Below are 27,388 nucleotides of genomic sequence, written 5' to 3' on the forward strand. Positions count from 1 at the left end.
TTTGCTTCCAGCATTGCCACTGAGCCCTACCATAAATCCCTTGGTTCCTCTGTGGTGCTGTTTCTCACCCAGCAGGATGAGAATCAGGTGCTTTGGCAGTCAGTTTCCGAGTGGGTAAGGTCACATGTCACATCATCTTACCAGCTCCACTCAGCCTAACCACAGTGTGTTTCACAACCTGCATCTCCACCCAGCCCTCCCCTTGGAGGACTCAGACACTCCTCAGCTGCCTGGTCAGGTTAAAGAGGATCCCAGGAGACATTTTGCATGAAAGCCATGGAGGTTTCCTCTACTTCAGTGTAAAGGAATCAAGAGGATGACAGTGCCTCAGTTTTACTGCTTCCCCACCTCCCAACAGGGCCATGTGTGACCATCAGCTGGGCAATGACATTTGTCAGCTGCTCATTTAATGTCATACTTCTAAAGAAGGACAATCATAACAAAAATTATAAGTGACTGAAGAATCAGATTCCACCTTCTCCCAGTCTCCACAACATCAAGCTGTTTGCTTCTCTGTAATCAGCAAATATGCTCTTGGGAACTGTCTCGATTTCCATATCGGAGTGCATCACTGCCATCCCACGGATCCACCTGGCTCTCCCACTGCCCCCAGACATGCACCAGGCACCAGCCTGCAGCTGAATGAAAATCAGGAACCTCGCCTCCCCAACTTCACAGTGAAATCTCACCCCACGAGCATTACTTACTGCTTAAAAAAATTATTCCAGAACTCCTTGAGTTTTCTTGTAAGGAAGGAGAAATCCTCCTTCACTCCTGCTCAAAGGATTGCTTTCATTAGGGCCTCTATAGATTTGCAATGGCAAGTATTTAACCTGCTTCAAAAAATATTCATGAGACTCTCACATGCATTCAGTAAGGGCAGACAAGCAAAATCTTCAGCTCGTGTTCTCCTGGGGTCCCATGGTGCTGATGGCAATATACATCCTAATTACCATATATACCATATTGAGAATGAGACCTTGTCGGGCCTGGCGATGCTCTCTTTGAGAGAAAGAAACAGTCTGGAAGCATTTGTGATTATTTCTCAGTAGATCAGGAAAAAAGTCTAACCCTGTGTGAACATTTTTAAATACCTGCCCTTGTCCCTGGCCTCAGTGAGCAGCTTCCCAGCCAGGTCACAGGAAAGAGCAGAGCTACACCAGAATATTCAGACATTTCCAAAACTCAGGTAATGCATAATGGCAAAACGTGCTCCTCTCCAGGGGGAGGGGGAAATCCTCAGATATGAAAAACTGTCAAGAGAGAGTGATATGGTATTCACTGAGCTTCTACACAACAGCACTGCTCTTCCTTACAAACAGCACATGTGAAATGTCACAGCATAACATGCATGAGACAACAAGCAGGAAAAGCAGCATTCACTCACTGCACACAAGCACCACAGAATGCTAACCACTGGCTGCACCTTTCCAGAAAGGATGCAGATGAGCACAGAATGCAGTGCAAGTGGTCCCTTACGACAGAGGAAAGCAAAGTGTGCTCCCTTTTAACACGATCACCGCAAGGCAATGCAGTTCTCACATAGCTGGTGCTCCTCTTTCACTCATGCACCTGCTGAGAAGACACCGTCCTGATAAGTAGCAGCACTCTATAGCTCCCCAGCCTGCCTCTCTCAACAAGACCCTTCTGTGCTGCCTATGGATTCATCTCCAGATAACATTCTTCGGTATAAGGACAGCCTGCTGATGGACACATGCAATTAGCAGCCTGCTGACAGGCGCCCTTTCAACCTCTCTGTGGCCCCTTTTACTCAGGTGAAGCTGGTGGAGTGATCCAGGCACCCGTGCTTTGTTACAGCTCTATAAAGCAGGGGAAATAATTCAAAAAGTCTTCAAGGGAATCTGAGGGTAAGAAGAAAAAAATTGCGACAGGTATTCCGTATCTGAAGAAGCAGCAGCATTTTATCACTGTTGAATGGATCCCACTACTGAATCAATAAATGCTTGAGCTTTTTACAATTCCCCTTAGCACAGGTAGTACAACAGGCAAACAGTCAGCAGCTGCAAGCAAATAAACTTCAGAGGGGAAAGGGTGGGCAAAAAAAGAGAGCATTTCTTTCAGGAACAGCTGCATTAATCCAGATGTATCAATCCCATTAATCCCACACAGAAATGCCTCCTCCAAAATGCTTTCTTCCTATCTTTTGAAACGCACCCCTGACACAGACAATGCAGGGGTGATGCAGACAACACAAAGCCACTGGGATGATGTTACTGCTGCCCCAGTCATTGGTGTTCTGTGGGGTACAGGGAGTGCTGGGCCCAGTATGAGATCTCCAAACAGCACAATCAAGTGACCTTTCCACAGGGTTCAACCCTCTGGGCGGGAGGGAAGGAAATCCTTTCAGACATTATCTCTGAGCTTCTTGAGATCTTCCCCATTTACTTGTACCTCAGTGCCACCAGGCTCACATGTGGGTCACAGCTTTGTGTAACAAAACAAAACATAAAGTGATCCCAGCAGGTTTTGGTATGGATTGAACAAAACAATGTCACACAGTTGCAGGACAGAGCACAAGCACAGCCTCCTCCACACACGAGCTCTTTTAAGAGCTTTTTAATAGCAATCAGAGAAATCCCTTTACCTTGAATATGAGATGTTCATGCACCTGGGTCCCAGACACAGAGCACATCCAGCCCCATTCCTTTCAGCACTTGAGCCCTGACCAACCATTTAGCAGAAGGTGTGCATGCTGTTCAGACCTTCCCCTCTGCTTCACAGGTATATGACAGGAGACAGCCCAAACTTACACAGGAGACAGGCAACTGTGAAAGACAGACATCTTTTCCATAGAAGTTTGTCAGTCTCTGCTTCACCTGCCACATCCCACTTCAAACATTCTTTCAAAACCTTGGAAAGTGTTTTTTAAATATTATTTCACTTGCAGACCCCTTCAAGCTTCTCACAAGAGGTACAGACCTGCATGTAACCTCAGCCTACCAAAGGCAGGCTTACTGTGGGCCCTGAGGTAGTCCGTGGATCTCCATAAGAGCACAGATGGACAGTTTCTCTTGTTAAAGCACACATAAGAATACTTACAAGGTAGAGAAGCAGAAACTAAGTAGTATCAATCAAGAGAAGAAGAAAAATCATAATTATTTATCCTTATCTGGGGAAGAAGTCATCTTCCCTATCCAAGGAAACAGCCTTTACCTTTGTTCCAATGAAAGAGATCTTTCATTTGATCATTTCATTCTGCAGCTTCCAGAGATCTCAGGAACATGATCTTGTAGAGCTCTTCCCTCATTTTGCAGTGATCACCCAACCCATGTAGCACAAGGCAAAAACCTCTCTTGGCTCCCTGTCTGGCTTAGTGTGGCAGACCAAAGAGCAGATATGAGTGCTACCCAAAACCTCCACCAGAATTAAAAAGCCATTCACACTAAGCCATCAGTAACCTCCTATACCGTACCAAGATCTATGGCTAGGCATAGAAGCTCTCTCCTGATAGCCTTGCTAACTCCCTTTTGGAAGGGCTGTAACGCTTATCACTGATAAAGCACTTAGCACCTGATGAGGAGCAGCTGGGAAGGGGGAGCATGGCCTGGGGATGCTTACAGGTGGCCACAGAAACGTGCTTCTCAATACAGAGCCTACCAGTGGCAGATTCCTGCATAGGTCTGGGGAAAGGAAGCTTCCATCATCCTGAAATTCTGCCAGTGCAGCAGGTAAGACCTCTTCTGCATCGTCACTCTATCATACTGGCTACAGGCAGTTGGGTCTACCTCTAGGAGCACCACAGGCTACTGTCCCATTTCCTCTGTCATCTGCCTTCTCTCAACCCTGAAAGACATACAAATCCATAGTTAAATCCACCCACTGCTGCGATTCCAGAGGTGGATGCATCATTCTAGTGCATGAAAACTACCGCACTAATGTACTCAACAGCAAGCCTCCATCCTCCCTTTTGGTCATTTGAAAATAGCTGTAAGTGATTCTCTGTCATGCTAGAAGAGTTTGTCAGCTTGTCTCACACCTGGCTCTGGCAGTCCTGGTGTATCCAAAAGACATCTCACAACATTCACCCAACACAAAAACAGCCACGGGGCTGAACGCCAAATCTGGCCATGGGACAGATATGTGCCTGCAGCTCCAAGAAGCTAATTTGAATCAGACCAAGCCCCACAAACTCAATAATTAACAAAGAATGTACCTGAAGCCAGAACATTAAGGGGTAAGAATGCATTTTAGGTCTACAGAATTAAGCCATTGTAATCAGAGAAGAAAAAAAATTTGAAGCAAAATCCTTGCATAGACCTTGACTATTCCCTTAGCAGGACGAACCTGATGACTAGTTGTTGTTTACAACGATAAGGTCAGAGGAAAGGCCATTTCCTCTCAACAATTGTCAGAAGGGATTAAAACCTGCATTCAGGCCCGCTTTGAACTAGCAGGTACTCCATTCCCCGATGGTATCAGACTCCATTCAGCGAGGTCTCAAGCAGCCTCCGGGGCATGTCTCCATAATGCCCCCATTGTGGAAATATGCAGGACTGCTTCCTGCATTCACTCTATCTTTATGAAGCTTCACCCTTGTGGTCTGATATCCAGGTCAGGAAGCAATCCTGCAATCACTGTTTAATTAGTCATTTCCCAAGTCTGCCTTAGCTGAAAGCTGCTGTTACTTGTCAGCTTCTAAAAGGGAGTTTGGGAATCAGAAACATCGCTACCAGATTGAGAGAAAAGTTGCACACAGAGTTTGAGACTTGTTTGTATTGCAGGGTGATGTTCCATATTCTCAATTCCCAACTTTTTTTCCTCTGAGTAGAGAGCATGAAGGGGACATTGCACCTCCTGCAAGTCAAGACAAAAGGTGATTTATAACAAAAGCAGGTTTTACTTTTGTCAGTTGGTTTTTATTGACTGGACTTTGGTTGGCTTGAATTGTTTGTTTGTTTGTTCTCTTAATAAATCGCACTGCTCACACAAAACATACTTCAGGAGAGGGCTGTTCCAGGAAGTCAGCTGCATACTTGTCTTGTGGAAGTCAGCACTGAGCCTGAGAGTTCAGATACACACAGCTCCTAACTTTTCCAAATGAGTTCACTGGAAGAGGTATTTCCTAATGCACAGACATCAATTTTAAAAGCATGGGAGTTATGTATTAAATTGGAGTATTAAAATATTTGTCTAGATAATGAACGTCTGTGTGAGGAATGCAAAAGGAAAAAATATGGCTGTGCAAATGCAACTCTTTGGGGAAATGATTTTTTTCTGTTCAAAAAAATAAATGAAGTATTTCCATAATGTCAAAAACCCATTTTGCCATCTTCAGCGTTTGGGGGTTGTTGGGAAAAGCTTTTCAAACAAACAAAAAAGCAATTATATAATAAGTCATATAAAGTTGTGTAAGTTTAAAGGCACTGCAGTCAGAGGAACTGCTCTGATCTCAGTAATGTTTTCAGTTTCATTTTGTAAGAAACTTCTATCCATCCTGGAATAGAAAAGGTTTTGAAATCTCAGCGTTTCCAGTAAAATGAAAACTTCAGTCCTTCTCTACTCCCAGTTTCTTTTAATCTAAAGAAATATTTATGAAAGAAGAGTGCAATAATTTACCTGTGACAGCAGCATGACCTTGATTTTGACACGTATGTGTGAGGCAGAAAACAAAAAAACAACCAAAAACAAAAACAACCCAGTAGAAAAACCTTAACAAATCAGAAATCCCATGGAGGAAATGACATGTTTCAAGAAATTGTATTGGAGTTCACAGAAACCAGTGCCAGTGGGAAGCAGAACTGGGAGGGAGTTACAAGAGGAGTTGTGTCCATCATGTGAGAAGTTCCTGCTTGCTCTCTGGATGCAGTGTAACCTGCTCAAATCACGTGGTTACACAGGTCTCTGCACTAAGCCAGTGCACTGCACACTGCTTCCAGCAGCTCCAGGAAAGGCTGCACAGCTGCTAGCAGGCACTGTGCAGCTGTGTCCTCACCAAGGCGATATTACTGCAGCAACAGCTACACCCAGAAGACACAGAGATGAGATAACTTCACAGGAACACCCCTTCTCCTCTGCTGCTCTTCTGTGTTGAGATCAGTGCCACCTGCTCTGAGCTGTTCATCCCCTGATTTTCCCCAAATTTTCCTACCCACAGCAATGTATCTGGGATTAGCCTCTGATTAGTCTTCTGTTTTCTTTCTTTTAAGCTGAGATTTCTTGCAAAGTGCCAAAATGCCGTATAAAAAATTATTTTTGATACCCACACTGATCAAAGAAGGGTGCAGAATAGAGCTGTAAAGAGAGCTGAAGAACACCTGTGAGGTTGTCCTCTCCTCCTCCTCACCTGGGGGAACAAAAGCTCAGCATCCAGCATTACCATTCAGCAGCAATAGCAATAAATAAATTGCTCTTGTAAGAAAAGAACAGATGTGATAAAGATTGTTCCAGGGTCTATAGCAGACAACAGCCAAAGCACAAGAGTCTAAATGTGCCGGGCAGAGATGGCAAGGGAAGTCACAACTGGGTTCCATCTAGGGGAAATTATTCTTACACTCAATTCATCAATTTATGGGCAAGCAATTGTACAGGCAGCGCTGACTTGATTAAACAGAGCCATAATGACTGTGAGTGTAGGGAAGCATCCAGCCAAGTATGCAAACTAGCCTTCTCAGCCTAGAATAAAAGCTTCCTAACCAATAATTTCATGCTTTTATCTATCTGATCATTAATACAGATACCAAACAATGCCAGCTCGACGTGGTGTCAAAGGCTCTGACAACCTCTAATTGATAATAAATAATTCAATTTCTATCCCAATCCAAAACTGCTGAATCTTGGGGCATGTTCCAAATAAATGATTAAAAAGAACTTTGAGTGTAATTATATCTAACACAATTGGGGATATTGCCCAGATGAAATTTACAGCAACTATTCAGAGCGACAAAATCTCAGTGACACTGGCAGCTCCTTATGGCTGCTAGAAAATGAAATGTTCTTTGCTCAGGCAATGGCATAGGCTGCATTTCTGTCTGACAGCTGGCCTCAGCCAGGCCAGTCGTGCTGCCCACAGAGGTGCAGACTATCCCAAAATCACCCGAGAGAATTTGGGTGCGTGGTTTTACCTGATTGTCTCTGTTCTGTACATGCAGAACTTTACATATATATATATATATATATATACACACACATACACTTTTTTTTTTCTGACACAGCTGATTATTCTCCTCTTCCAAAATTGCTTTCATTACAAATAATGAAAGTTTGTTTAGAAATTATCATCCTGCTTCCTGAAGTGAAGGTAAGGCAATGTGTTTCAGCAAGGAAGGTGACTACCTGAACAGCCCTGAAGAGATGAACGCAGCATTTTAGAGACACATCAACTGTTCCCACTAATTCTCAAACTCCAAAGCCAGAAGGAACTCCAAACACCAGTGAAGACACAGGACAAGTATTTACAAAAACATCCTTTTACAAAATTTGATTCCTGATCTCCTCCCAGTAAACTTGCTGAAATCTTAGTTTCTGTATCTCTATTCTGAATCTTAGTTCCTGCATCTGTAAAACAGGGATGATAACATTCACCTTGGTTTCTTTGAATACAAATCGCCCATTTTTCCTTGGGAGGATGGTGGGAGAGGTGGTGCTGTTTAAGAACCCTCTAGATCTGCAGCAGTTGTCTTTGTGAGCTCAGACGAGTTTCCAGTAACACACAGGGCTCACATGCATTGTCCAACCTGTGCCATTTCTTCATTTCCAGTTCCTTCTGGAAAATGCAACACTGGTGCCACCAGAATCCCCCCACTGAGAGGCAGGCAAACCCAGCACCAGTGTGAAGATGCACCTGTATCATCCATCTAGAATCTAATCACAGCTTAGACAAATTCCTCAGTCCTTTACATTTTGTTATTTGTAAATACAAAGGAAACAACAGTTCTTCATCATTCACAACAGGCTGTTCTGGGCTTTGAACAACAACTGTCTTGACCTGGCAGATACAGCAGCCAGCCCAAAACAAAGGGATCAGCTGCAACATCTGCAGGATCCTGAGAACATCTGAGAAAAGAAAACAGCTCCATAATTTGCTGGACTTCACAAGTACCAATTGGGTGAGCCAAGCTTGTTTCTTCAAGAAAACATAAAACATAAGGAAGTGCCACGAACACTTGGAAGTGTGTCCAGTGCAGTTATCCAGAGCTGCACTGTGAGTTCCACATTACACAGGCATTCAACTGTGCTGCTCTCCAGCAGACCTAAAGGTGTCACTGTGCTCTGAACAGTTTCAGATCTTGCCCAGCTAGGCACCTTCACATTAGTATTCAAATAACAGAAAGAGGGATTTATAACAATAATTGTAATAGACAGTTATGTTAAACAGTAGATCAGTAGACCATTTAAGCATATATTTTGCTTGAAGCAAAGATGTAGTATTACTGAAATCAGGGGTTTATTGGACCCTCTGGGACCAGCCCATGTGCTGGGGTCAGAGCTGGGGCCTCAGTTCACTGCAGATATTCACCCTGCCTTATCTACAGGAGAGAAATTCCCTCACAGGTGAGAAATCCAAATGGCTCTTCATTATACGTCTGCTTACATTAAATACCTTCTCTGAAGGTGTCTTCTGCTAGCTCAGGTAACAACCAAAGTATCATATAAATTAGTGGTGACAACATAATAACAATGATAGAACTTCACAGGTTTTCTTTAATAAAGGAAAAAAAAACTTTTTAAACTACAATTAAAACCCAATATTTGAAATGCATTGCAAGTGTAGTAATAGAGAAGCCAAGTTAAATCCTGATTTCTCATCCTACAATTGGAGTAAAGGGGCACGAGATGCCAGAAGAATAGTATGGATCACCTTCAGGAAAACAGGCACCACACTTCTGTTAACAGCTCTTCTGCTGAACAGAGGGGGCAGGACAGGGAGACTTGACCTATAATCTGTGTCAAAAACAAATTCTTGAGAAATAAAAAAAGCCTCTCAAAAACAAACAAGAAGGGAAATAATTTCAGAACTCTACGAAGGGTTAGAAATGAGAAAAGAAGCAGAAATGAAGAAATATGTATTAAAAAAGGAGGTATTACAGCATCACCTCCTTAATACATCACTAAGTGTTTTGACTTGCCAGCTGTAAACATCTGCAGCTTCTCCATTTCCACAGTACACAAGATGGGAAAAGGCTGAGCCTGTAGCACCACTCAGGGCTGGTAGCTGGCCTTGCTGACTAGGCACAGGGCAAGTGCTGCAGAGGTGAACTCAGTTTAATAGCTTGCTACTTACAGGCTTAGGCTGATTTACAGGTGTTTGTCCTGAAATATGACCATCCATGTACTCGCTGCTAATCCTTTCCCTAACAAGCCTCCTCCCTCTCTGAAATCCTCCAGCTTTGGTAGATAGCTATTTTTGCACACCAAAAAGCAACGTCTCCCTCTAAATCTCCTCCCACAGGAAGGGCAGTCTGACTATCACACACCCAGCACGCTGTCTGCTGCAGCACAACACCAAACCTTGACTTTGACACAGTGGGTGTCAGCCGTCTGCATGTGACAGTAATAACAAGGATGTCACAGGGAGAGCAGCACAGATCTTGCATCTCTGCAGCCTGGCAGAAAACCTCCTGTTGGCAACATAAGGCCCACAAAGTAGAGTTGAGTGGCTATTGTTGTGTCCTGGGGAGCAGAATTTTCCATTTTCTCTCCTGAAGGCTTTGCTTGCTCTCACATCTGTGAACCTTTTTCTGCAATTGAGTTTCCATCCAGGTTGTAACCCAGTTTTGGATCCCAGCACACTGCTCCAGACCCAGCCTGGTGGAGGGAGCTGCAGCACTGTGACATTCCATGCCAGTTTCTACTCCTGCACATGCTATTCCAGCACCACGGTAATGATTTGCAGACATACATGAGATTAAGGTTCACAGACTTTGTAATCTAAACACACAAAAAAATATATATCTTCAAATTGAAAATAAATTTACAAAAGTAGATAACCTTTTTTTCCTTAACCTTTTAACTAATATATATCATATAGGTTCTCACTGCACTGCAGTCATCTGTCTCTTAGCTGAGTATGGCATCTAGACATCTATCACTCACAGCAAAATACAGGAACTCAAGGCCATGTCAAGTCTCACATATAGAGCATGAGCCTGGTACTCTTGCTGATATCCTTCACTCCCTACCCACAGAACCTGCATTTCAGCTATTTTGAAGCACGGACTCCTTCTCTTTTTCTCTCTCGTGCTTTAGGATTTTCACATGGCAGATGAGATGGGTTGTTGGTTCATGGTGAGCTCCACAGCTTTGCCAGGTCCCTGGGCACACTGTGGGATAATGAATCACAGGAAAACTCCTGCTGGAAGGCATGAGCCTGGTGCTGGGGGCCTTTCCCATCACATGGACCAATGGAACACACTACCTACCCAGGCATCAGGATGTCAGTCAGCCCAGCTTATCCTATAACTTAGAGAATCAAATGCAAAATCACCAGCCTCCCACTTTTTAACCCTGAAAAAGTCCAAGAAAGTCCTATAAATGTTTATAGACCTTCCAAGCAGCCGAGTGAAACACATAAAGCCAAACTACACGAGTTAGAGATGAAACTGGAGAAAAGTGCACAGGAAGCCTGAGTTCCAAAACACCTGAGAAAATTCACCTCCATACTGCTGCAAATCAGTCACACTGGAGACCATGACATTGCAGGAACAATGCAGGATTTCTCACTTCTTTTCAGTGCTACAGAACCAACACCTCCAGTAAAAGCTGACTCGAAGTGCTGATGGTGCAGGGATGCCATTCCCTGCAGCACGGAGTACAAGGGACTCTTCGTATGCTTCAGGTTTCATCTTCACCACTCCTATTCCTGGTTTTACAAGAACAAAGCTTTGAGGAATCTGGGTGCATATCAACACACCACAGGCTGTCCTCCAGTTTCTGTGGCTGCTACCATTCTCCAAAAGTCTTCCCTAGGACAAACAGCAGCATATTTGTATTTTTGCCCTGGTTAGTTTGCCCAAAGGCTTCCTCTTTTGATCTCCTCCTGGCTTTCTCTGATATGCCCTTGCTACGTGTGCAGTTCTCTATTCCTGCTTCTTTCTGCTCCAAGTCTGCACAGCACTTACTCGTTGGTTACTTAAAATCTGAATAAATTAGGTTAAAAAGCCCGATTAATCTGATGTGGCTTGTTTCACATAAAAAAAAAAGAGTGAAATTGAAAACCACCTTATTGTTCTCTACTGAAATGCTGCATCCCTATTAATTCAGGTGTATAAATAACGCTCTCTAATGCTGCATCAAGGGCTCTGCTGTGTGATTAAACCTGCTTCTCTGACCTGTAATTAGAAACTTTGCCTCTGAAAGTCAGTTTGGAGAGGAAAGAAAAAATAAGGAGAAAAAGAGAAGGAACCAGCTCTCAAACCCAACAATTTTGTTCTTAATAAATTATTCAGCATTTTTGAAAGTTGAGCTGGATTTCCATCTGCTAGCATTAACAAACCAAAAAGAAGAAGAACTGAAGGATTCTGACCACCCAGTACAACAGTACAGAGCGTGGGACTGGAAATAAGAAGCCAGCTGAGAAGTTCAGTGTGTTCCTCTCTGCCTGTCTTTGTTCAGCTGTTGCCATTGAATACTTGGATATCTGACAGGTCTTGGAGTAATGCAGTGACCCTCCACCAGAGTCACACTGAATTACAGCTGTGTTTGGGATACAAAATCAGAAGAAAACCCCAGTATTCAGCAAATGACTTCTTAGTGTCAGCTGAACCAGACAATGAACATGTGAAATTGATGGCGATGGTCTGAGTTGAGAAACAATATAGAGACCAGACTGCTCGGTCACACCTGAGCGATAGATAGCCTTTTCAAGGCAAGTAACTCCAAGATGAATTCATTAATGATTAAGCTGATCTTCTGCCCCAAGGCTATCTAGACAGTATAAACTATACTACTGCTAGTGATGGTAGTCATTGTTGCCATCCCAAGGGTACACCCAGAGCTGGAAGGTGAACTTCTCTCTTGGAAATGGGGAGATAGTGATGTCTTTTTGTCCTGCAGTCACTATGAGAAGAACTATTAATTCAGCTACATGTAAACTCATTTCAACAACAGCAACAAAGACCAGGCAAAATATTTCAATTGCTACAATGAATATTAGCAATCTTTCCATAAACTGGAAACAGAACAAGCTTTAGATCACCATATAACACAAGAACTGGCCTGAGGACGAGAAGTCTCTGGCCTTGGGTATTTAGCAGCTGTTTCCAGAGTTCTGCTCGATTTCAGATCAGAGAGATTTTGTAGCAAATTCCTGCTCTGGTTAGGCCTGTAGTCTTTGTGTACAGGGTGTGACTGGCATTACACTTTCAGTCTTCTTGGTCTTCAGGCTCAAGTTTGCCAGGCTTTACATGGGGTGAATCTGAAGTCTGGTGATTTTGCATATAATTATTTTTCTAGGAACCTTACAAGATGGATCCAGAGTTTCAGGGAAGCCTTATATATTAAAATATCAAGTTCAAGGGGACTTACACAAGAGAGGAGAAACCTATTATTTACATATCAAGGACCCTTTGGTCAATTCCACAATGCCTCCTATCTTCTACTGTGGTTGAGACATGCACAATTTTATCACAAAGAACACAATGAATTCACCAAAGTATTAAAGTGCCTCTGGAGGATGTTCTTCATTCCAGATTGCCCAAGTTTGTAGATGTGTGAGGCACAGAGCCGTGGAGACCACAGCTGTGGGCTGAGGGTGATGTACTCCACAAAACAGAAGAGCCCTTCAAACTCAATAATAAGGACAACATTAAGTAATCTGTTTGTTTGTAATGTGGTGGGGTCCAAGTTTATCACAGAACATAAATCTCACACAGTATTTTGGATTAGATAGTGCAGCAGAGAGAGCTTTGCTGGGACAGTGTGACAAGTCTTATGAACTTCTTAAAGAAACAGAACGTGGAAATACCAGCAGTGTTGTTAGGTTATTGCTTAGTAAGCTTCAACATCCAGTACTAAGATGGAAAGAAGAGAATCTAATGAGTTCAGAAAATAGAGCAGTACTTGAAAGCCATTAAGGCTCCTTTGTTTTTCAACAGCATTAAGGCAGTACTTCAAAGCTGGGTCCTGTGAAGCCAGGACACTCACCTTCCTCAAGCCCACCACAGGCTATCCTCTCCCCCATGTTTACAAATCCACAGAATGAATCCAGTCTCACCCCACTTCCCTTTACTCTAAGGGCCTCTCTCATTTTTTAACACTCCCCCCTGCTTCACAGATGCCTCACGTGCCACCTTTCCAAAGCCCTCTCTCAGCCTCCCCTCTAACACCTGAAGCACACATGTGCTCACAAGCAGGCTCTACACAGGTTGGTGTGATGCCCACACTTCTCCCCTTCAGGAATCCTCTTCCTACTCTCCTTGAGAATCCTTCATTCCCTCCTACAACAGCAGCACAGTGCCCCATCTACCTCCTCTCAATGTCACTATCAGCATTTCCATGCATACCTTCACTCCTGCTGTTGTTGCATGTCCACCATCTTTTCCTCCATTCTGAACTTCAGATCTGTTTTCCTTCAGTTTTGCACAGATTGCATACAAGCTCTGTATTATTTATCCAGCCACAGATCTTTCAGTGATGTGATAACTCCAGTTCTCAGAGAGGAGAAAAAAATGTATTGGTATGCCAGGGACACAAATGAGTGCTAGTGCCCAATCACTTGATCTGCAAATCAGTGATATCTAAATTACTGCTGCTACCTCATTTTTCCATGTTGGTTTCTACTGTTTTCCCTGAGTAGTGATACTCTCCCACAGTAATGATAGGAATTACCTGAATGTTTACAATTGATCAGATGGAGCATTTTCAAGTTGTCACGTTTCATAAAGTCAGGGAGAAATAATGTCCAGGTGAGAACGTCACGTGTTTAGCCTTAAACATCATGGAAATCAATGTGATCCTTTTGTCCTTCAAACCCTGAACAGAATGAACCACAGTGGGATAACCTTCAGATGGTATGCTGATATCCTGGGAAAAGGAAGGTTTATGTGAGGTTTTCTTGGTGATGTACTAAATGACTTCCAAATATCAGAGTAATAGAAAAGGTAGATCCAATGGTTTCCAATTTACCAGCCTTCAAACTAAAATATGGCACTACATTGAAAAATCACCTTCAAAAAATAAAATAAAGAATGTCTCTTAATAATTATCATCTAATGACTCTAAAGAACATCATCTCTGCTCCTCAGTACACTTTTCTAGCTCCCAGCATGCAAAGAGAGTTCTGAAAAATCAAGCTGGATTTCTGTGCATCAAGTGAGTCAGAAAGTAGCACTTCTGCACAGAGGCTTTGCAAATGTGATTGAAATCCGAAGCACAGCGCTGTGCTCCGTGGGACATATCTGACCCATACACTGCCTTTCAGCTCTGCATTTTCTAAATCACATACATTATGGTTGAATAGGAAGAAAATGTGTAAACAAGAACATAAAAGATCACTGTGAATTCATTAAATCTGATAAGCTGTAAATTGAAGTGCATGAATTCCATTCTCTGAACACCAGGATAAATTTGAAGAATCTCTATTGACTTAACTTGCACTGATATGCATTACAATAGTTTCTGGTGCATTCCAAATAATTATTACAGCAATATTCAAGACCAGAAGGCACTTAGCTCCCGTTTGGATAACTAAACAAAGGCCAGACTTACAAAAAAAGTCCATCATATGAAAGAAAAAATAATAATCTGGATTTATTTTTAGAGGTGGTGCGGAGGCGTGGCTACAGGGCCCACTCAGTTTGGGTCTGGATTTAAGAAGCAGGGGGAACACAGAGCATGACTGTTGTCCTCCTGTTCCTCCAATGCCTGTTGTTTCTTACAGAAGAAAAAGATCAGCTGTATACCAGGAGACAGAGCTATTTGAAGAACTTTGTCAGCTGAACACTCAGAGTGGTACTGATGCATTGCAGAGCTCCTTTGCTTAGAGGTTCCCTCATAGGGTGTAAGGAATCCAAATTGTTATCTTTCCTTGATATCTTTCTACTCAGAGATAAGGATTGCTTAGGAATTCTTTACTCCGTGGTTAGGATGCTGTTCATTAGCTTTCTTGGAAGTTAAAAAACCCATTTGCCTCCTTCCAGGAACCAAAATGATCCCTAGTGTTTTCATGAATAGTAAGTTTCTCAATCAACGACTGAGAGATGAAAGAAGGGACCTGAGAAAATGGGGGTGTGGAGGAATTACAAATATGTAAAATAAAAGCCACTGAAGCAGCTCAATCAAGTCAGTTTTTCTGCAAGAAAGTGCCTCTACAGTGATGCCCTTAAAATGTACCGCTAGGACTGTCCAAAAACTGATCAAGCAAAATGTCTTGAGAGCTCCTCCTGCCGGCTGTTTGCTTAGCATTCCAAGCCCTTGCCAACAGACCCAATTTGGGGTTTGTCTTTTTAAGAAGTTGGAAAACATGGAAGGCAAAACTAACTCAACGTTTCTTTTATTTGTCATAGCAATAAACCAGCATGGTCTCCCAGCATCTCCTGTACTTCTGCCCACTTGCTCTCTAACTTTCCAGATAGACATGCTTTGCAGGGAGGCTGAGGTCAATGCTGGGAGCAGAGCAGTGTGGGAGCTGCAGAGGAGCACAAGAGAAGCCTGGCACACTGTGACAGCAGGGCAGGCAGAGACCTCAGCAGTAGGCACAGTGCAGAAACAAGAGTGGAGCAGGTCTGGTAAGACTAACCAAGTTTAACCAGGAGTCCAAGAAGCATCAAACGAGCCTGCTGATTCGAGGCCAAGCCAGAAAGTCAAGTCAGCAAGTCAGGATCAGGAAGGGTGACACTTGGACACACCTACAGCCTACCCCCAGACAAGGACAGCTCTGTGTCACAGCTCTCAAGGAAAGCAGAGAGCCCCCAGCAGGCTTCTTTCAGCACTCTGGTCCCAGGATACACCCACCATATCAGAGCAGACCTTGAACACATGCAGCTGGACCTGCAGGAGCTTGCAGAGTTGGCTGGTGCATGCAGGGCCTGACAACACGCTGCCCAGCACAGTCAGTAAAGAACATAAAAATTATGTGAAGTGCTGACAAGAGCCTGGGTACAAATGTACCACAGGGGTTGGCAGTGCGAAAGGCTGACAGTGTGTACTTCAGGTGTTTCAGTGCCTGGACAGGACTGACCTTTTTGTAGGGCATTGTGTGCTTGCTTTTGTTTTGGCAATCTGCTGGGAAACATTTCTTTCAGAGCCAGAATAATTTTTAGATTACCACTGGCATGTAACAACAAAACCCCTCCAAGTTTTTCACCTATCATTTAAAAAATAAATGTAAAGTAATCCTGGCTTCCCAGGAGAAACCCACCCGCATACATCTGTGACATTTTGACTGCTCAGTTTTTTGGCCAAACTATGCCCCAAAAGAAGAAAGCAGATGAGACTTACTGGCAGCTCCTTTCCTGCCTTCCAACTGGTGACATTTGCTGTAACCCTGCATTGGCTATCTCTTGCAGGTATGTGCACGAACCCAAACTCCCAGCGCTGCCTGCATGAGGCAGAACATCCCGAGGTTACAAAGCTCAAGTGGCAGGTGCAAAATATCTTTCCAAAAAGAAGCTTGTCAAATCAACAGGAAGAAGAATAACCCTTTCAAAAAGGTTGGCTGTGATTATCTTATAGAGTTACAACAGGAAAAATCAAAGGCAGACACGGAAGGGAAGGGAAACAATATGAGGAGAGTATCCCGGTAGTGTTCCCAGCTGGACTGACACTGATACACTGCCTAGATAAAGGTAGGCTGCTCTGCAAAGACTGTGTGACTACAGAAGAGAGCAATGGTTTGCTAGAAAAAGAACATTCTTTATCAATACATTTATCAATGATAAAAAACAGCTCCAGGTTATGTGAGCTATTTTGGGAAGCAAAAAAAGAAGTCACATATATGGCAGGGACCTGTAATTCTGCTAAGTTGGCCAGGGAGATATTTTGTCTCCTTCTGTATAGAGTGCTGAATGTATACAGGACTTAATAAATGTGGTTTCTCTGCCAAGCAATTGTATTTCTGCACTTTATATTTCCAGTGTGAAAAAATTAATGAAACGTTTTAAACCAAAGCCGTTTCCTTGGAGCCTCCTCTGACCTTCTTTTCCTCCTCTCTCAGCCGAATCTCCCCGGCAGGATGAATTCAGACCTGATGTCTGCTCCTCCCACCAGGCTTTTGGATATGTGACAATAACCCAGTCACTGGGAGCCGTGCCTGCTGGTGTCCATTGTCCTGCGTCCAGTTTAAGAAAAAGCCCGGAATGAAATTGATGAAGAATACAGTGATTTACAGGAATGGTCGAAGGTTGTTTCTGCACACATCTATCAGCAGCTTGAGCGTCCTTGGAAATTAACACACAAGGCTGAAGCATGGGAATGATTCAAGGCTCACCAACAGACTCTCAAAAGTTAAAAAAAAAAATCTGAAATAAAGCACCAATCTCAAACTGCTACAATCCTGTGGAACAGCAGAGCTGTGGTAGGAAATCAGGGCATGCCTGTGTGGGGAACTGCCCCAGACCTGCCAGGCAGAGCCTGTTATGTTCTCCAGCAGAGCACTGACAGGCACAAAGAAGGGATATGCACTATATGCACTGACAAGAGGAGCTGCTGGCTGTGCTCTGTGGAAGGCATCACTTCAGCCACAGACTGCAGGCACTGCCAAGGACAGCCTACAACTACATCAAGTTACCTAAGCCCCAGTAAAAGGAAAAAAGACACACAGCATCCAAGAAAGCCAATATGCATAAAGCAGGTTGCATTGTCCATGGTGGAACAGGAGTGGGTCTGTGGAACAGGGGACACAAGCCACAAGCCAGGTACAAGGCCCCAGATAACCCAGCAGTGATGCTCACAGGATGGTAGGGGGGCAGGGGGTTACCAGAAGGAAATTCACATGCCTTCTTTGCAGACAGGATTATCTGTGGGATATTATGTGCCCACACCCCATAGTGTTACCTGCTTACCTCTTTCAGTGGTATCATACACACTGCCTGCTCTGTGTATTTTAGATACATAAACAAATACAAAGACTAGGTAGCAAGTAAAACTGCTTTCTCTATTAGCATATCCCACAATCACACTGCAAATAGGGTTCAAAAACCTTTGCAGATATTTATCCAACTCCCACCTTAAATCATCACTTTACTTAACAAATGCTTCCATTTGAAGACCAGTTACCTGATAGGAATTCACAACTAGCACCAAGCCCTTTATCTACAAACTTTTACCATTTCTTCTGCCCTGCCCCCGCTTCCATCAGCGTTCTGCAATATCTGCCAGCCTCCTTTACGTCTCAGTTTTGCGTTCACAATGTGAGGCAGGCAGACTCATGTGCCCACAAACAGAAAAAGCTCCTCCAGCTCACAATAACTCAGCAGGTTTCTGTGATTTTCAGAGACTGCATTACTGTGTGCCCATGTCTGCTGTCAAATTACTGCCTGGATGCAGGCGCCATGGCTAACCTCAGCCTTACCCCAAACACAAAACTGTCCCTAAGCCCTCAGAAACATCCATCTTCTCTTTCAGCACCACTTACAGCCTGGCTGACGTTTCTAAGAAATAAAGAGCGTGTTTACCTCTCTGAAAACTTATTATGGTTTTATGTCCTTTTTCTGCAACCTCCTGAGAGCGTCAGTACTCGGCATCATGAAGTGAAAATGTACCAAAACAGATCTGAAACATGGAGAGTCTTCCTGACATTTCTAAAGGAAAACGGAAATAAAGCCATAAAAACAATCCTTCACATACAGCAGAGGTCAAAAAATAAAGTCTAAGCTTAAGTTTGTTTTTATCTTCAGCATAAGTCCCATGACTTCTCTAACTCTTAGCTGCTTGCCTCAGGCCCTGGCTGTAGCATTACAGCAGCAAGGAAAAACCCAGAGCATAGCTACTGTGACCTTAGCCACCTTCTCTTAAAACCCTCACCCTCCCCTGCTCCACAGTAATAGAAAGCTGTTCCTGGAGCTGCTACAGGGGAAGCAGCTATTTCCGTGTATGTCTTGCCTTAAATACCTGTACGTAGTGAAGATGGCATACAGAGATCATACAAACCTGTAATTGGGGCCGGATTTTCTCCAGTCATAGACAGACATTACTGCCTGCAACTGCTGCTGTCTGTTTCGACCTTCTCCTCGAGGTGTCTCCACCTCCCATTACAATGTCGCAGCAAAAAAAAGTTCCACGGTGGTCTGCAAAGCAAAAGCAAATGGAAACACAGAACTGACATTGTTTATCTGCTGTCAGGCGAATTCCAAACCAACACATTGAAAGAATTAACATTGTTGCACAAAAAGCAGACAAAACCAGTAACTATGACCATAACTACAACATATGACATAACTATAATCACCAATAAGAGCATGCTACTTAACAGCACACATGCATACATGAAGGATCCCAAATTCTCAACGCCTCTAAGAAAAAGATACTCCTATTATTCAGTGTTTTACAGGGAAAATGATGCATCAGGTATTCATAGGACTTGTCAAAGTAAGTGAAAATTTACCATCAGAAAGAAGAGAATCAAGGCTTTTAAATCCCTGATACTCAGTTAAGTGCATTACTTTAAAGCAGCCCTTAGATTGGATGAGAAGGAGCACTAACACAGAGAGAAACATGTGTTCTACATCTTAACACAAGATTTTCCTAGTGGAATGGCAATAAGGATACTCTGCAGCCTTTGGTTTCCTCTGCTGCCATGAAGCCTGCATCCTCCTGACCGTGCTGGTAGCCAGGATAACCCCCAATCCATATTCTATGGCCAGTGCATGCTGAGGGAGGCAAAGATAACAAAGGCTGCGACAGAACTCTTATCAGGGAAGTCCTTTCGGGCCCCATTTCCATCAGCTCATAAAAGGAACAGCCTGGACCCACATGCTGGGCCCTGCTAAGGCTGCTCCAGGCTGGAGCTCTTCATTTGCAAAAGAAATGACCCATTCATTTCTCCCTGACCTCTGCAGGCACTTCAGGCTGCTGGCCCCCACCGCTCCTCAAACAGGTGCTCAGGGCCTCCAACCTCGGCCTTCCCAGGCAAGCTGACCTAATGCAGCTTCAAGAGCCCTGCACTGGGGCTCCAGGAGGGTTGTGGCACAGGTTGGGAACATTTACCTCTCAAAGCATTTATGTCCAATCCAGAAAGCCAGAGACCATATGAAAAGCAGCTACAAATGACACGGTGTAACCTTAATTGAAGCTGAATAAATAAATAAATGCAAATCCGCTTGCATGCACTTGCACACCACTGCACAAGTGATCTCTTCCCTGCAACTGCTGACAGCTGCATTTTGCAGCTGCACTTCATACTGTCTCGTGGTTGCACAAGCAGGTCCTGTGGTTCCTGTAAAGAACTGGCTGGTTTCTGTCACAACTGGGGAATGCTTTGCCTCTGCAATGGATTTCCAGATTCGATTTTGTGTTGATGGATGAACAGCAACCATGAAACTTCAGCAGGGAAATCCGCATGCTTGCACTGCATTCCAAGTAAAAGACCGACCTCTTCAGACATGCAGAGTCACCTTAGAACTCAGCCCGAAAACCAAGAGCATCACAATCCATATCTTTTGTTCTCAACAGCCCCATTCTGGAAAGATGATGCTGTTTCACAGCTAGGCACAGGGCAGCCTCTTGTCAAAGGCCACAAAGGCCCTCTATGGCTGAACTGGGAACTCAGTGCTGATTTTAAGACCAAGTTCAGAGCCCCTTTCACAGCACTAATCTCCAAACAACATTTTTCTACTTTGCAGACAGCCTCCACAGAACGCACAGTTATCAGACTGAACATAACCATCTTTAATAAGTAAGCTGGTTTGGAAGCTGACTTGTTTTTAGTGCCACATACACACAAGCTCTGTTACTGGAAGAGGAGTCCTGTGATTCAGAACCCGAAGTCTGATGCAATTGGGCGTTTCAAGCTGCTTTCCCCAGCAGAGAACAACCCTATTAGTTTGAGAAAGTCCCCTGCCTGCTTTCTCTCTGAGTAATTAAGAGAGAAATCCTCCTCTCAGTGACCCCAATGCTCTCAGCCTGGGCTGATTTACACATGAAAGGCCCCCTCTGAGGGGCTTTCTCCCTTTCACATTCACAACCAGGCAGGACCTATAAATAAAACCTTTCTGAAAACAGGAGCTTTCAAAAAGGTCTGTGTATATGCGTAAACGTGTATGAGAGAAAGGGAATGGATGCGTGCACTTGAGAATGCGTGTGTTTGCATGCATATGGGAAGAGCGGGTGAGCAGAATGTGCATTCACGCGCTGGCCCACATGCAAACAAGTGTACTTGGAAAAGCACCTACACGGATATGGAAGCGTGCACAGGTAGCTGCATCCCTTGCAGGAGTGAGGCTGGTTTCCAGCTAGCACAGTTCCACAGGGCATTCACTGAAGTCAGCTGAGTCACTCCGGAGTTACACATGAAGAAAAAAAAGAGTGAATTTAGACCCAGCTGGGCACAAGAGGACGCCTGCAATACACCCCCCAAAAAGCAGTAAAGTCCTTGCAGAACAAACTGGTAGGCTTACATAGCATTGGATATGTGGAAGCTAAGAGAACCAGGCCTTGTGGTATGGAGCCCTCCATTCCCTTGACTAAAGGGGAGATTTTTGAAAAGGCTGCATCTTCTTGGATGAATATAGAGAACAGCATTACACTGAAACAATGACAGCCCTGGAGAAAGTCATTCTTTTTGAGTTTGTTGGAACACAAAAACCCCTCCACGTTTGAAAATAAACAGTGGGGCTACTGCCATGAAAAAGAAGGTGAGAAAAGTAAAAAGTCCGTGACGGCCTTTAACATGCATAAACCCCAAAATGCCCAGATTTGAATCCATGCTTCCCTCCCCCGCCGCCCTGTTCTCCCTGGTGTCTGTGCAGCAGGGGTATTTCCCTTTCCAAGAGGCCTAAGCAGGACCCTACGCAGTTTCCAGGAAGCTGGCAGTTAGTGCGATCCTCTCCTAATACGAAACAGGTGACACACAGCATTAAGCCATGCCAGGACAGACTGCAGGGTTTCATAAAGCAGGTACTGGGCTGCGAGTCTTTGCCCCAGTAAGAGAGGGCTTTTTAAGACCTGGCTACAATGTGCTAATTTGAGAACTGCAAACTATTTCACTCCACTATTCCTTACCAGCTGAACTGTTTGCTCACTGAAACCGGGTCTGTGCTCTATGCTAACGCAGTGCCAGCAGTCAGGCTATGCTGACACGCAACTCAGACTAGCACACTGCAGCTGCACCACTGCCTGGTAGGAGGCTCCAGATCAACACGCAAGGAAGGCAGGCAGGAGGGGTGCTGCACCTCCTGACCTCATAATCAGTAACAGTAACTCCTCGATCTCCCCCCCTTCCCAATTCTTATGCAAAAGTTTAGAAGTAGGCAGGGAAAAAAAGCACAAAGCAGGACAGCAAAGCCTCACAGAAGCGCACAAAGCGCAAAACGTCTGTTCTGCCAGTTCAAAAAACTCTTCCCAGCTACTTGCAGTAAGCAGGAGTGCGCGAGCAGGGACACTGAGCTCCCCTCCTACTGAGCTCGCAGCTAAAGCCCTCCCCCGGTTCCCAGAGTCTTCAAATGAAGATTTGCATAGTACTTCCAGATCATTCCCTAGAGAAGGGACAATGGCCCTCTAAACGCCCTCTTCCCCCCCCCCCCCCTTCACTTACAAAGCTGATAAAGCCCTGGTGAAAAGGGGAACAAAGAATTTACAGATGGCAGAATATTGATTTCTGCTATCGCAGAACTACAGGGAGAAGATGAAGAACCCCCCCAGAAACTCTGTGAAGTTTGAGACACGGGCACTATCTCTGCAGCTCGAACTCCGCATTCGTTATGGCAGTGCCCCGTCAATATCTGATGCAGGAAGCATTGCTATTGTAGAGGGATGAGCAGGCCGCTGAAAGCCTCAGAACGCAGAGAGATGAGATTACAGCCTGAAATCCCAGTGAGCGTGCTCGTTGTTTCCAAACTTGCTCGGCACAGAGGTGCTGCCAGTGACAGCAGTTTGCCACCAGGCGGGCCGGCCCGGCATTGCTCCCAGAGGCTTCAACTCCAGCTGGCTTTCACGTATCACATTTCACCCCGAGATTCGTATTGTTACCCACGTCCTCTTTTCCCTGCTACCCAGCACTGCAGCTGGGAAAAGCAAGACAAGAAAATGGCCTAAGTCTCTTCTGTAAGGAAACAGCGCATAAAAGTGAGTCCAAACAGTGGTTCTCAGTGATCAGAGGCAGCCAGAGTCGATGGCAGAGCTGCCTGTTTGCTCACCAGTATTTTCCCCACACCTTCATAAAGACACATGCTGTCATGATAGATGCAGTCATCGTGGTGATAACAACCAGTACGTATTGCACAGTTCAGCGTGTTTCATTCAGAACTGTTAGCAAAACATCCCTCACAATTCTCTCTTTAGAATAGCTTGCTTTCTTCAAATACCTGCCTGGCTTTTCTTATCCACAAGAAAATTTTTCATATTGTATATGAAAATTTAAATTAAAAAATTTAAATATTGTATATTTAAGTAGTCACTCCCCATTTATACCACATTTAAAGAAGAGGTGAATCAGACCCATTAGTCTCCTGACATGCCCAAGATAGAGATTATTTGTAGGGATGATAAAGCTTGAGGAAGTACTATTTTAAATCAGAAAGTAATGAAACCACCAGCACACCCAGGGGAGGGCAGACAGGAACCCTTTTTAGTTGTTCTCCATGAGCCCTCTGGAGCTTCGCAGGCTGCTGCTCTGACTGTGCCCTCCATCGACCTGGCTTCTACCAAAGGTCAAACAGGCTATTGCCAGGCTCCAGTAAGAACCACAGTCAAATAGGATCCAGACATTTGCAAATTAATTACCATGAAGAGTTCTTCTGAAGATGTTTTGTTAATCCAAAAGATGTTATGATGTCAGCAGAATTATCCCAGGAGTCCACATAATTAAAAATATACCAGTGGCTACAAAAATACATTTAATTACAGGCATATTTTTACTGTTATGACCAACGTAACTTTTATATCCCAGTGAGGAGATTGGTCCCTAATACATACCTATAAACAAACAAAAACCTTAGGAAACACAACAGATGCCCTCTTGATGTTGCCTAAAAGCAATCAAAATACAGCAGTGCAATCACCTCACTGGCAGGGAATGTTATCCAGGACGCGAGGAGCATCTCTGAAGCTGCCTGCACTGAGCACAGACTCTGAATCTCAGCCACGGAACACTAGGAAACTTTCCTCCTCTACATTTCATTTGCACACAGTGCCATACATGGTTACCTTCCCTTCTTCTGCTTGGAGATCAGCCTGAACACCAATTCTACCCTGTGCTGACCTGCAGTACCCAGGATGAGTTCAAATCAGCCACAGCCTCACTGCAGCCTCCTCTGTGCCCCAGCCCAACCAGCCCTATGCCCACACCTCCTAAAGCTGGCTCCTTTCCTCACTGCTCTGCACTGACTGCCACTGCTTATGCACAGCCTCAATCGAGGGCCCCTTCCCATCCTCTTTCCAGGCCTCTCCAATCCCATCCTCAAAGCTCCAGAGCCGCTCACACAGCAACACCCCAAGCCTCTAACAGCAACACATCAGCATCACCCCCTCAGCACCAAAATGGCGCCCATTCACCACCCTTCAGCGACTTAGCGCGAGGACGCTCACGTGACTAAAGATCCTCCCGCCCTACGACAACGCATGCGCAGAAGCGTGCCGCAGCTCAAGGTCAGGCAGGCGGTGGCGGAACACCGCGCGTGCTCCGTCCCGCTGCAGTGACGTCAGTTCCGGTTCCGGTTCCGGAGGGCGCTCCGGACGCTGAGGACATGGCGGCGCTCAGAGGGCTGTCCCGGCTGCTGCCCGCCGCTCCCGGCTCAGTGCCTGCCCGGAGCATGGCGGCCGCGGTGGCGCACGAAGGCGGCGGAGGTAATGGGGACGAGGGGGCGTAGCGCGGTTTCGCATCGCGCCGCTGCCCTCTGCGCTGGGCCGGGACGCGCTGCCCCCGGGGTGCCCTTTGGGGGCTGGCAGGGGCCAGCGCTGCGGCCCCGTTCACGTGTTAACGCTTAACGCGCCCTCGGGTCCCGCCGTGACGCGGACAGTCACTGTTGCTGTGTTCCGTACCGCCTCCAGCCCGCCTGTGGAAGATGCTGAGCTTCGTCGTGGCGCTGCCTGCGGTCGGTGTCTGTATGCTGAACTGCTACCTGAAGGCACAGCACAAGCACGAGCGGCCCGAGTTCATCCGCTACTCTCATCTCCGCATCCGCACCAAGGTGCGTTTGTTTACCTGCTGTGTTCTGTGAGCTCCGAGTGCCCAGAGTTTCAAATTGGAGGAGCGCAGGCCTCTGCTGAGCGAGGTGTTGTGTGTACAGCCGTGCTTTTAACTCGTGGCTTTGCTCCCAGCTCAGCAGTGTCTGGCAGCTCTGGTACCACCGTGCACCTCCCAGCCCCAGGTAGCCTTGGTGATGTCTCCCAGAACAACATCTCAGGTGTAGAGATACTGTGTTTACCTCAGGCTAATACACATTGCACATTAACAGCTGATCCCAGCCTCTTGTAGCAGGGGTCCTCATGGCACAGCACAGTGGATGTCCAAATGACAGCAGTGACTTTGCTGTTTGGAGACAACAGCTGTCAGCTAATGGAGATTTTTTTATCTCTAGTTTTGTACAGCCAGGGAGTGCTACCAGCTTGCTTAAGCTGGAGTCTGTGTTTGGTGTTGAGTCCATTTTTGCTATGCTCCTTCAGTTAATTGCTAAAGGCTTATTTTCCTTCTTTCTTCCAACAGCCTTTTCCCTGGGGTGATGGGAACAAAACTCTATTCCATAACCCTCATACAAATGCTCTCCCAACCGGTTATGAAGATGAAAACTAAAATCTCAACCACAGCCACAACTTTGGCTCTTCTTGTGTTTGGACCAGGCTGTTCTGTGGGAACCATCACTTAAGAAGATCTGCATTCCTTCTACAGTCAAGTTGAATGGTGGTCTGGTCTCCACCAGTACTTCTGTAGAAGTCCTTTAAATAAACAGTTCCAAGCCTGAATTTAGGCTCTGACTTTTTTATTAATATGTGACTCCTTAAAAATTCCTAATTTTAGCATTGAACCTTCCCCAGCAGAGAAACAGGGGGGTTTGACTGTTAATAACCTGCTCCCATATCTGGTAATGCTAACAAGTCACACATCCATCACAAAGGATATAAAATCAAATAATGGATTTTGTCTGGTTTAACTGATTGTTGTTATCCCACGTGCAGATGAACGGCTATTAGTCTAATATTATAAATTCAGTTCCATTTATACTGAGTGACCCAGCAGTAAGCATTAACAGCTTACTCTGTAAGTGCTACACTTAATTTCTGCACAGACTGTTTTGCCAGCTGCCTTGTGCATGCGAGGAGTGTTGTTAATGCAGGCTATGTGACCGTGCTGGAGCTACTGCTGTTGCTGAGGGCATGGGGCACAACGATCCCCAGTGCTGCAGTTTCTGAGCTGCACAAGCCTCAAACCTCTAATTGCTCACAGTTATTACTTAGAAGCTGTGGGGTAGACAGGCCAGCACTTATGTTTGAGAACTCCTAACTTCTTAATTAAAAAAATAAAGAAGTAAAACCCGAGTTGCCCTTCAGGTAGCGTCTAAGAGCCAAGGAGCGTGGCGTTCTCCATTTTCCCCTCACTATAATTCCAAGAAAATTAAGACATTTACTCCTGTTTTGTCCCCAGTATAGAATATTTATTGTCTCTTTTATCTGTGTTGGTGTAGAGGGGACAGCTCTGCCCATTCCTGCCACAGTGCTCACAGGGCCATGGGATGACATAGGGTGAGTCCTGAGCTCGTGCTTCTCCTCCTGCACCCTTTCTCTCTAACTGTTGCAAGATCTGCAGGAGTGAAAGAACCTTTGTTGCTATAATATCGTGGTGGACCAAGTAGAAAATACTTGGAGAAGAGTAATTCCTAACAACTTCACAATTAGATGGGAAAATACACACCAGCCTATTCTTTTTGCTGAGAAGCCTCCTTTACTTTTCTACATTCAAAGGAAGAGAATTTCAGATACTCATTTTAGGAAAAGACAAAGTGCCTGCTACTCAGCCAAGTTGCACAGGAGTGACACAAACACTCAGATGGGGCGTCTGGCACGTCAGCCAACCATCTCACTCTTTCAGCATCCCCTACCAAATTGCTGAATAACTTACTTGGAGTTTCTGCAGTTTACGAGCCAACGCATTAAGACCGACAGTAACTTTAGTTTGCTTTACAAGGCATAAAGTGCACACAGTCCAGGAGCAGCTTCGTAAGCAGGTGAGGTGAGGCAGGACAAGCTGCTGGGGCTTTTAACTTATCAGCTGTAAAACTTCAGTTCACCATTGTTCTCATTCAACACATACTTTGATTATCTCAATGAAAAATATAACAGTAGT

General features: G+C 44.9%; 1 protein-coding gene and 1 long non-coding RNA gene across 2 annotated transcripts in view; one reads left to right on the forward strand and one right to left on the reverse strand.

Moving 5' to 3' along the window:
• The window catches only part of LOC125701914 (uncharacterized), a 37,229-nt gene extending 15,814 nt beyond the window's left edge, over positions 1 to 21,415 (reverse strand). Inside the window, exons 1-3 of the long non-coding RNA XR_007380395.1 lie at positions 21,285 to 21,415; positions 19,045 to 19,181; positions 18,570 to 18,695 (exon numbers count right to left, since the gene is read on the reverse strand). This is a non-coding gene — a long non-coding RNA (uncharacterized LOC125701914). The remainder of the gene's footprint in view (positions 1 to 18,569; positions 18,696 to 19,044; positions 19,182 to 21,284) is intronic.
• A 3,325-nt stretch (positions 21,416 to 24,740) lies between these two features.
• Positions 24,741 to 26,010, forward strand: LOC125701909 (cytochrome c oxidase subunit 6A2, mitochondrial). Its single transcript, XM_048964465.1, has 3 exons — positions 24,741 to 24,894; positions 25,099 to 25,238; positions 25,754 to 26,010. Exons 1-3 carry the CDS (start codon positions 24,795 to 24,797, stop codon positions 25,838 to 25,840), a joined length of 327 nt encoding a protein of 108 aa, XP_048820422.1. The 5' UTR covers positions 24,741 to 24,794; the 3' UTR covers positions 25,841 to 26,010.
• Positions 26,011 to 27,388: the final 1,378 nt, after the last annotated feature.

The sequence above is a fragment of the Lagopus muta genome, chromosome 17, assembly GCF_023343835.1.
Source record: "Lagopus muta isolate bLagMut1 chromosome 17, bLagMut1 primary, whole genome shotgun sequence".
In the NCBI taxonomy this organism is placed as follows: domain Eukaryota; kingdom Metazoa; phylum Chordata; class Aves; order Galliformes; family Phasianidae; genus Lagopus; species Lagopus muta.